The 12,291-nt window shown below is 29.8% G+C and overlaps 1 protein-coding gene across 1 annotated transcript; it reads left to right on the top strand.

Moving 5' to 3' along the window:
- Positions 1 to 184: 184 nt before the first annotated feature.
- On the top strand, positions 185 to 6,132 carry LOC130900980 (zinc finger protein 26-like). Its single transcript, XM_057812012.1, has 9 exons — positions 185 to 576; positions 908 to 1,380; positions 2,454 to 2,611; positions 2,742 to 2,991; positions 3,386 to 3,523; positions 3,641 to 3,800; positions 3,871 to 4,000; positions 4,542 to 4,709; positions 5,784 to 6,132. The coding sequence occupies exons 1-9, from the start codon at positions 448 to 450 to the stop codon at positions 6,026 to 6,028; spliced, it is 1,851 nt and encodes a 616-aa protein (XP_057667995.1). The 5' UTR covers positions 185 to 447; the 3' UTR covers positions 6,029 to 6,132.
- Positions 6,133 to 12,291: the final 6,159 nt, after the last annotated feature.

Here is a 12,291-nt window from a genome sequence, read left to right as displayed (position 1 = left end):
ATTTTTTACTAAAGTAGTCGTTGAAGGTGGGATGGAAAAAAAGTTCAATAAACTTCAAATAGAGCTTCGAATTTGTTTTGCATTGGAGAACGTAATTTAGTTTTCACATCTTATCGTCCCTAGTACAACACGGTGTAAAACAACTAACGAAGTTTTATCTGTCATATGATTCGTTCATAACTTCACTCAATTTAGAATATTTACGATTCTTTTATATTTTTTTACCAATTATATAGAATTCTTGAACATGAATGAATATTTGGATGTTAAACTTCAATATTTTCTTATTCTACCGATATAAAGTAATATATATAGAAAAAAAACTGCTTTAATATGCTTCAAGACGGGCCCAAGAAAAAAGAAGTCGATTTAGATAAACCAATTTTTAGGTTACGATGTCAATTATTTGTTTACATCTTAATATTTTAAAAACCATTTAATTTCAATATGAATATAGAATTTGGAGAATTGTGTCGAATCTGCTTATCAAAAGTAGACAATATGAAATATTTGCTTGATTCCTCTACAGAAATTTCGGAGATAATTTCAATGTTATCTTCAATTATTAATTCTGAGGTATAAAATATCTTTTATATATAAGATAACTTTGATCCAATAAGATTAAGTATCATATTTTTCTAATTACTAGGAAGGAAAGGAAAATTTTTATTTCTCTTGGGCACATTCGTTTTTAATTCTTCTGTTTTCATTTATGGTACACTTTATTTTCCCGTTTTTTTTTGTTATCTGTTTAATCCATTCATATTTCTTTTTATTATTTTTTTTCGTTCTTTTTCACTTTATTCTGATATTTTTCATTATCCAAATTTAAAAATATAATATGTAATGAATACTGAAAATATTTTGGATAGCACTGATTAAAAGAACAATTATCTGTCAATTTTAGATCAATCTTATGGATTGTCTTCCAAGTTATTTATGTAAAACTTGTGAAGAGAAACTAAAGTTATGTTTCGACTTTCAACAAATGAGCCAAAAATCCAATAATTTAATTTTACAATACATAGATACACCACTAATAGTTATAAACCAAAAAGATCCTTATATTTCCATAGCTGAATTCACACCAAATGAAAGTTTGAAAGTGGAAAATATCAAAACAGTGGAAGAAATTTCTGTCCTTTATGAGAATAACAATAATAGCTGTAGTGATAATGAAAGTAAAGATGAAGATTTTCCAAAAAAGAAAATTGGAAGGAATACAACAAAAATTAAGCTCAGTCAGCATGATCCAAATGAAGTAATGAACCTTATTAAGGAAACAAAACTAAAATTTTATGAATCCAAAGAATGCTTATTGTGTAATTTTACTGCGATAAACAATAGGACACTGTCTCGTCATATGACTAAAAATCACAGGTAACAATTTATTTTTTATTAATTGACCAACCAACTTCACAATTTGGCTTGTCTTCAGTTGAGCTTTGGATATCTCATAGGTCTTTTATTGATTGGAGTCCACAATTTGCTCTGTCTTTAGCTCAGCAGTTTTGAACTTGAATGTCTCATAGGTATTTTATTCATTAGAGGTTTTCAACTAATTCTAATATTAGCCTCATTTCCAGCCAAGTCTCTTATAAATTGAAGGTTTTTAACAGATCTCACTATTTATCTTGACTCCTGCCTTGGATGTCTCGTAGGTCTTTTATTAATTGAAGATTTTCAACAGATATCACAATTTGCCCTTTCTCCAGCTGTCACATAGGTCTTTTATTAATTGGAGGTTTTTAACCAATTTTAAAATTTATCCTGTCTCCAGCTGAGCCTTGGATGTCTCATAGATCTTTGTGATCTTACATATTGAACCCATTGCAGATATCTTCTTTTGGACGATGCTTATAAGCATTAAATCTCATCACATAATACTTGATGAGATTAGTTATAGCAGAAACTGTGGATTATGTTATTATGTGGAAAGGAGAATGATGTTTCCATTCACCCAGTCCTAGAATGTCTCATAATTGTAAAATAATGCAGAAACTGGGTGAAGATATAATGCTCTTGAAGCCAGCACATATATTGGAATTTAAAGGTAGCTGTAGATGTCGAAAACAGTTTTGATAGAGGGGACGCATAATATAATACCTAATTATATATCTATCTGTTTAAACATTGAATATTCCTTAGTTTATGCTTCGAAATAGGGTCAGGATCCATGCTTCTCAACTGTAGGTCTCTGCTATTAACAAGGTCTGTAGTGTTTCCAATGAAAAAAGAAATCCTTATCAAATCAGCATTGAAAATTGATATTTTGTTATAATATCTAAATATTATCATTATTTGATTGATTAGTATTGACCTTTAGTTAAATAGACTATTATGATGATTTGTAGGTTTTTTATTCTATTTTTTTTATATTTTAAATCTATAAACAATCATCATCTAAATATCAGATTATTAAGTATATACGAGTATACATTAATCATTTTTAGTGATTTTAAGGATAAATGGTGTCGGCAGTGTAATAAAATAGTTGAAAATATTTCCCAACATGTAGAAACCGTTCATAAAGATGATTTAAAATGTCCATTTTGTGGTAAAAAATGTAGGATGTCGAGCCATTTTGTGGAACATTTGATGCATCATTGTGGTAAGGTATTCAACTTAATTTTTTGCTTTTTTGTCATTTTTAATATAAATTTCTCCTTCATCTTCTTATGCTACTTCTCCTCCTCTATATTAAATTGATTTCCCCTGCTCGACTTTGTTTTATTTTGCAGTTGATCATCAATTCACATGTGAAACGTGCAAGAAATGTTTTACAACTATCCGTCATTTGAAATACCACATAAAAATCCATCAAATAGTTTGCGAGATATGTTCCGAAACGTTTTTAAACAGGCGGTCTTTATTGGCACACAATAAAATTCACAATATACTGAAATGCAAAATATGCAATGAAAATTTTAATATTGAAAAATTTGATAAACATGTTTGCTTTCGGGGAGAAGGAAACAACGAACAGGAAAGGTAAAACACCCTGTAATCACCGAATTTCTATTGAAAAAATTGTATAGCATTTAAATAATTTAGTTAATATTGCAGTGGACGTTTTTAGACGATAAACCCAAACGATAGACAAATTTTCCTGTAAAAAAGCTTCGTAATATGTCAAAAATAAATCTTATATAAATTTATACCCCCTTTTCTTAATATAAATATAAAATTTACAGCTTTAGATCTGATTTCGAGAATAGTTATCATTTCTAATATCAAATTGATAATATTTTGTCATTAAAATCGTTGCTATTTAATTTTTTCCTACATAATGTGATAGTATAGACCAAAAAAAAAGACGAAAACATCCTTAAATTTAAGTTTAATTGAATTAATTATTTTTGTTGGTGATTATTTAATTTTTTAGAGTTACTAAATCAGATTTCGATAAATTTTGCATTGATTGCAACGAGACAGTAGATGACATGGATAAACACATAAAAGCCCAACATAATAGAGAAGATAACATAAGAGGCCTTTGTACTTATTGCGGGAAACAGTTCAAGTAAAGTTTTATTTTAATTCTAACGAGAACCAGTGCTCTAAAAAATCCAAACTTTATGATTTTTTGCATATGACTAATATCAAAATATTTATATACATAGAAAATTATATTTTTTAGAAATCAGTCATATTTAACGATACATCTACGAAGACACACCAAAGATACACCGTTTAAATGTAGATATTGCGATGTTACTACCGTAACCAAAGCACATCTTCAGGAACACGAAAGGACTCATACTGGTGAAAAACCCTACAAATGCAAATTTTGCGGAAAAGTATGATAATTTATTATATTTACCACTACTTAACTTATTTTGTGTTTTAATGTTTTTCATTTTATTTTAGGCATTTATACAACGCAGTATTTTATCAACACATTTGAAAATTCATACAGGTCGTACTGAACAATGCCATCTTTGTCCGAAAAAGTTTTGTAGACCATCAGAATTGCGAACTCATATGAGGAAACATACTGGTACCATTTAGAAATAATTTTTCTTCTTTTTAGCTATTCAATTCACATAGAGATAAAAATATGTGCAGTGGTTCATTTGATCCACTATGAAGTATAAGGAAATATATATAAAATACAAACTGCATGCTGAAATAGACACTTGGTAGCCTATTTTCAACTTTAAATCAAAAATTATAAATTACAGTAACAAAGTTTTGAGCAGTGTAACTTTTTTAATTAAAATTCCCTTTTTTTTAAGATTCTTTGCTTCAAATTTCTAATTTGTTGGTAGTTACGAAAATCTTCACCAAAAACTGGATACATTTTTATTTCCATATTTCCAAAAATATCAACAAATTAGGGATTTGAAGAAAAGAATCTTAAATAAGAGGGAATTTTAATTAAAAAAGTTCCACTGCTCAAAACTTTGTTACTGTAATTTATAATTTTTGATTTAAAGTTGAAAATAGGCTACCAAGTGTCTATTTCGGCATGCAGTGCGGTGTCGAATAATATTTTTTTAAATATAAATTATTTTCATGTAAAGGTCATACTTTTTTAGGAGAGAAACCGTATGCTTGCCAATATTGTGATAGAACTTTCATACAAAAAAGTCACTTAACAGAACACATCAAAATTCACACAGATGACAGACCTTTCAAATGCCACATTTGCGATAAAGCCTTTAAGCAATCCAGTACCTTGAAAGGGCATATTAGTGTGCATGAAGGTAAGTTTTACATTTAATTTTAACCTCATTAAAAAGAAAAATTCATATATTCAATACGAGAGCATATTTCACTTTTGGAACTCGTATCAAATAGTGGGACATTTGAACTACTTTGTTGAAATTATGCTATAATAAAAACTATAATGGTGAAATAAACAAGCACACATTCATGCACAGATCCCTCAACTAAAAGTTGAAAACAACTAGACATACACTGACAGATACCTCAACCAGAAGTAATGTCACCATAGTTCCTGGTTGGGCGGATATGACAGAAGATGATGGTTTAGTTGGTAGGGTACGGGTGTCCCACATCTCCATCAGCTCTTCTGGCGAAAAAAAAGGGTGGGAGGGTGAAAATACTTTATCATATTATTTTTTGTACTCAAAGACATATTAAACCCAAATCTTTGTGACTAGTGGGACATTTGAACTACTTTGTTATAATTATGCTATAATGGAAACAGTGTAATACGTGATGATATATTGGTAAATACCTAATTCAATAAATCACTTTTAAAAATTATAAAAAAATGTTTTTTATGACTATTAATTAAACGAAAGTGACAGTAATAGTGTGACACAGTATAAATACCTTTTTTGTAATTTTTCTGTATTCAAAGTCAAATTTGACCCAAAACATTTCATTGTGAGTGATGGGACATTTGACCTACTTTGTTATAATTATGCTATGATGAAAAATAATACAGTGAAATACATAACGAAAAGTAGGGAAATACCTAAATCAACTAAGAACTGTTTAAAAACTATAAAAAACTGTTTATTTCCTTAGTTATTTCTTCTCTACCTTTTAGTAATTGTGACTGAAGTGACATTTGATCTAGTTTGTTATAATTATGCTGTAAAAAATGATACAGTGAAATACATAATGACATATTATAGGTAACTGATGGGACATTTGACCTACTATGTGTTGTATCAACTTTTCCCATAAAAAGGGCATTATTTAAATTATTTTCCTATAAAAAACATTACTAAATTACTAAATATAAAGATTTAACTAACTTTTATGAAATGCCCCATTTTCTAATATCAATAAATTTGAAATTTTAGGAAGGAACATTTTCAAATGCGGAATTTGTTCTTATACATGTAAAAAAAATTGCAAATTAACTTTACACATTCAACAACATCAAGAGGCAAACTATAAATGCGAGGTATGCGAAGAAACTTTTACTGCCGAAGAGGATTTAAACGTTCATCGGCATACTATTCATGAAAATATGGAAATTGTTTGCGAAGATACAGTAAATTTCAAATATGAAAATTATTCGAAAGAGCGTGAAATTATGGAGTAGTAAATTTTTAGTAATCTGAAATTTTACATATGAGCTTGAAAATAATGATTAAGAATAAATTTGTAAATTTGATTGCAAAAATAAATAATTTTTTCAGTACTAAACGTGTTTTAATTTTTTTCTGATGATCCTTTCCCTTTAGTATATATTTACATATAGTTTCAGGATAATTAAACATTAATAAGAATGTTGATTCATCATGAAAGGTTTTTTCTACACGTAATTCGAGTATAATTGAGAATATAACAAAAAAAACTGTAGTGTTTTTCTCTACAAGGATATCTTCTACAAAATTAGTTTCTTACCTATTCATAGTATGCAATCTAGAAAGTAATACCAGGAGAGGTAAAAGAGATATGCAAATATTGACAAACTCCAACAGAAGACCAGTCAGATGGTTTGATTACATACAATGAAAGAAATAATATCAAAACGAGTATTTGAAGCTAGAATCTAGAAGAAAAAACCAGAGGAAAGCCAAGAAAATCATAGTTGAAGAAACTTGGAGTAGAAAGAAATGGAAAAATAAGGCAGGACAAAAATAAATCAGAAGAAAGCTGGAGAAGAAGACTAACATACTCAACTCTTGTAAACAACCCACTACTGTAAGGATGTAAATAGTAAAATATCAAAAAATCAAAATCTATCAATGTAAAGTTCAATAAAAAGTCCTCATTAAACTATATTTATTTCAAAGCACCATAAGCTGATATATTTGGTATATTCTACTTTTGTAACATACGGCAGAAACGTTAACTTTATGAATGGACGGCAAACGGCATCGGCAAAAGGAAAGTCGTCAAGTTTATGAAACTGCCTAATGCTCCCAATAAAAATTTTCTTTGTTATTTTTCATAATATCGTCCGTAAATAGCGGATTACAAACAAAATCTCGAAAACAAAAATTATTTCACATGTCAAAAAGAACGACAAAGTTTATGAATAGGGTCAATAGATGTCAAACGGTAAGTCAAGTTTATGAATCGGCCTTAAGTCACTTTTTACAACCCCCCATTGACGTTGCAGTGAAAGTGCAGTAAATTTTGTCAAAAAAACGTAAAAATTGGAGGGGTCACATAAACCCTCAAATATTAATATTCCTACATAGGTACATACTATGAAACAGTTGATAAAGCCAAAAAAACCTTTTAAAAATAATGGCATAAATACCTTTACTTTTTCATTTTGGAGTATTTTGTGGCATTATTGTTGAAAACATTTTCTCTGTTCCATAATGTTCCAAATAAAATCATATTAAACTATAAAATTTTTCCCTTCTACTTTTCTCCATTTCAAATGTTTTTATCAGCAATCGAAATAAAGCAAACAGAGTTCTACACCCAAACAACGTATATTCAAGACTGTCCCAATCAATACAAAATTAGGTACCTGACCCTTCGGCCAGTTTACCCTCAATATTTGGAATTTACAAAATAAACAAATCTTTGATGTACGTGCTTATCTTTTGTAGTTATTCTTAGGTAATGTACCGGGTGTATGTTTGTCAGCTTACAAATCTTTAAAAACTACTGTTCAATTAAATTTCATTTTCCTTGGAATCCTACAATATGGTGAAGTGCGTTTACATGGTTTGGTGTATATGTATGAAATTTTTGTTGATTACATATTCCGGATAATAATTTTCTTATTCAAAAATAAATATGACATAAGAACAGGGCTGCCAACTTATCTCAAATCATATATAGGTGACGCCACATATATTTTTAAAGGTGCAATTACATGTTGACGCTCGACGCTGATTTAGAGTTCCATCTTAAATTGATGCAGCATCGAAACTAAATACTTTTAAGCTTTTTAAATCGTATATTATAGCAAAAAACTTTAACATAAATCACCAGTTTTCTGAAGAGTGCAATGAACTACAAAGTAAATAATTTGTAGTAGTTTATCAATATTTTTTACATCATACCACTCTTATATTTGACGTTGCATTAATTAAAAATGGCGCCCCAGTCAAAATTATATCACGTAACGTCATTTGATGCTCTAAGCCCACGTCGAACGTTAATTTCGATTCGATTAAAACAAAATTAATTTACAATTCCCTTGTATCTTCTCGTAAAAATATAACAAATACAAAGATACGACAGATAAATTATGCGAAAAAATTATTTTGTTATTTTATATAATGAGAATATTCCAAAGTATTATAATGAGTTTTAGAACAATAACTCTTAAAATAAATATTTAATAGTATGAAATTGAAGTTAACAATATTTATTAGCTTCATTAGAATACCTATAAATGATCGAAAGTGATTTCTTTTTACTGTTTATGTAACGTTAAATGCTCAAAAGGTTATTTTATACAATCACGTTAACTATGGAGGTCAGTAGAGATGGTTTGTGTTATTTTTATTGTCTATTTAATATAATAATTGGATAATTCGGTGGTTTTTATTTAAACCTTTCTATTTACAAAAATAACATATTGGTGTATTAATATTTCAATTGAGGCCAATGTTATCAATAAAAAGGGACGAGTAATTATATTTAGCCAGGTAATTAGCACCAAAAATTTAAGCATCGAGGTCTACAATTCCTTGAAACTATTGAATTCTTGAATCCTTTCTCCATAGACATTGTAAGAAATAAATTGTGATTCATTATTTTAAGTTACATAAATTAAGACCAGTATTATCAGAAAAGAAAAAGACTAATAATATATTAAATCGTTTTATTTGAAATATCCGAAACTGTTTTATTTCCTCAATAATAAGTAAAATTGTATTGGGAAATGTAAAACACTAATTTGGCAATATGTCAAAAACGTTCAACTGCCAACATTAACTGTCAACTGCTCTCAGACGTTCCAATCCAAAAAAATACAGAATTAATACAAAAGACTCTAGCTGGGTATAATTTTTATAAAAATATCTTTTATTACTTTGTATAAAATAATATAGAAATTGTAATATACATTGAAATTAATATAGCAATACAATATTAGAAGTAAAATGACCCGAACTGATCGGAATTACACGAAACGAGCACAAACGGTTAAGTTGGTATCATCAATGATTTATATATTTTAGTTTCTAGTTGCAATATTTATGGCGGTAAATTACGAACGTCAAAATTTTGTATTGATGATTTGAATACTTTAAACTCGCAGAATCGATGATATAGAACTTAAAGGAAGGATAATTATTGATTTCTGAGTTATAAATTTTTTGAAACATAATTTCTAGCCTATAATAATTATAAGTGTTAAAATCAGCACAGAATTACAAAATTCAGTATACTATTATTGTCAAAACTACGAGTTTAAGACTATTTTTTACAATTATTCATGAAGTCTCTGTTGTAACATAATTTAATTATACATTTCTAACAACTGACCGTTAGGAGTTACCTAATCTATCTCATAAAATCCATGTTGTCGGCGTATCACCGAGTAAATGAAATACGAGTATATGCGGCACTAAGCTTTCCTGGTTGAGAATAATGTAAGTAAGAAAAAGATGGGCGTTATGAACACATTAACGGTCGATGCAATTATCTGTGTGAAAGTAAAGACATGAAAGTTTAAAGAATATCTGACCTATTGCCTTCAGTGTCTGAGCGCAACATTATGTAGTTTATACCATTTACATCTTCGGACGGAGTTGTAGAGATGGACGGTTACAATAATAATCGCTTTCCAATTTATCTAGTACGCTTTTGTGCACGAAACTCGTAGGCTCGACGCACATGAGCTTGACGGACAAGAATCAAATGGAATAAACATCGGCGAGTTATTTATTTGTTAGTAATAGGAATACTATGAAAGCCCTTATTTATAAATATCCTCTTCACTATAGATAACCTTATTAGGCACTTTTTTGTGTTTAAAGCGCAATTTTGAAGCTCACGCAACTGTGTTTGGCGCGCAGGTCTCAAAAATGACAATTTGGAACATGCATTTTAGCATTGCGCACGCATGTGTTCGATCGAGTGCTCAAATTGTGCAATTGGAAAGTAGCTAATTTCTTAATGAAAAATTGTATTGTTGAATGAATGAAGATGGAAAACGACATCTACGAAAGTAAACAACTTTTACGACATTCTTCAGACATAATATGACAGATGTTTTACATCGTTGCCACGTTCTGAATTTTTTCATATTACTGATATGATTTAAATTGATTATAGTTATATTTAATTCACTTAATAAGAAAGAAGAGTTGAAATTATAAAATTATTAGAACGCCATGTCTCTTTTAAATAATATGAAAGTAATGATAATTATATGACTTTTTACTTCTAAAATGTTGAAACAGAAAATTTCACAATTACTTGGTTCGACAAAAATAAATCTTACAACATAGAAGACCGATATACACGGCTGCCAACGTTTCAAATTAAATCTCCCTAGATAAACTATAAAAACAATTTGTTGCATAACTGTCATAAGACATTTTTATGACTGTCAAAAGCGTTAAACTTTTACAATATATTTTCAGACATATGATAGATGTTTTACATCGTTGCCACGTTCTGAATTTTTTCCTATTATTGATGTGATTTAAATTGATTATGGTTATATTTAATTCACTCAATAGGAAAGAAGAGTTGAAATTATAAAATTATTAGAACGCCATGTCTCTTTTAAATAATATGAAAGTAATGATAATTATATGACTTTTTACTTCTAAAATGTTGAAACAGAAAATTTCACAATTGCTTGGTTCGACAGAAATAAATCTTACAACATAGAAGACCGATATACACGGCTACCAACGTTTCAAATTAAATCTCCCTAGATAAATTATAAAAAAAAATTGTTGTTTAACTGTCATAAGACATGACTGTCAAAAGCGTTAAAAGCTGAATTTTATGAAGTAAACAAACAAACTCGCTTTAATCGATGAAGATTTTATAATATATGTTACTTTTTACGTTTTTTCAACAGAATATCTCATCTCTACCTTTATTTATATGCAGCCACATCACAACGTTGGTCTATTATTCTTGTATTCTTTTATAGTTTCTAATCGTACTTCTTCCCGCGATAAATTTATTTACTGCCGGGTATTGATAATCAGGAAGAAGAATTAAAAATCTCATCCACGTAAGATTTAATTGAGTAACAACTCTAAAGCACACGATATTTCATCAGTATTGAGGGATAAACTAACGGCATGTTGTTTTTTTTCAACTTGACTCCCGATATCTATCTGATGTAGTACGTCAACTCCCTCATCTGGATGTTTGAGCTAGTATACAGCTCTTCGAATCTTCTCCTGACGGTAACCTTGACGATTTCTTGCATATCAATTTGGTTTAACTCGAATTTTCTTGTAGAAGCTTTCTGAAGTGTACCCCCGCTGTAAACGCATATAAAAAGATTTTCTCTGATTAGATCTATCCTCTGCTTCCCTCAGCTGAATATTAGGGGTTAGTCCACAAATTTTCGAATCTTCTGACGTTATCGTCGACGATTTCTTGTGTCTTCTTCTGGTTTAACTTTCGGTAGGCATGCGGGGTCGTACAGTTTCTTGTAGAAGCTCTTTGAAGTCTACCCCCACGCTTTACACGCATACAGTTCCTATGCTAGGGATTAGGTCTTCAGTTGCAGCTTGGATAGTATAGTAGAGTCTTCCCTTTCGTCTTGTCCACGAAATGGAGTGAGTCATTGGTTGTGGATGGTTCTATGATATTCGCCTTTATGGTACAATCGCTTTTATCTCTAGTTATGTCTTGTTCTTTTTGACGAATACTGCTTGTGGTTTATCTATGATGATGATGACTTTCCACATTATATACCTGTCGTTGATTCGGTACATGATATTCCAAAATCTTCCTCTACTTTCCTCATATGAATATTAGGGTTAGTCCACAGCTCTTCGAGTTTTCTCCAGGCGATATCGTCGATGCAGGATCTTGAAGTTTCTTGTAGAAGCTCATTGAAGTGTATCCTCACGCTGTAGACATGTACAGTATGCTAGTGTTAAGATTTTCTTTGATTTGGTCTTTAGTTGTAGTTTGGAAAGGATCCCAATGGGTCTTTCCCTTCATCTTGTCCACTAGGTCGTCGAAGTGGTATCTAAGTTATTAGTTGAGGATGATTCTGGTGCTACAAGCGATTTTTTTTCTAGTTATGTCTTTTGTTAAGTTTTTTCTGCATTACGGTCTGAAAATTTTAGCGCTGCAGGTCAATAAACTGCGTGATTATGAATTTTCTAAAATAATTGCTAATTCCGGTTTTTTTCTACATTATTTTCTTTACTTTACTTGAGTTTTTGTTTATGAATCCCAAAA

Source organism: Diorhabda carinulata, chromosome X (assembly GCF_026250575.1).
Source record: "Diorhabda carinulata isolate Delta chromosome X, icDioCari1.1, whole genome shotgun sequence".
NCBI classification, from domain to species: domain Eukaryota; kingdom Metazoa; phylum Arthropoda; class Insecta; order Coleoptera; family Chrysomelidae; genus Diorhabda; species Diorhabda carinulata.
Note: the sequence above shows the minus strand (reverse complement) of the source record. Positions and strands in the feature narration are given on the sequence as shown.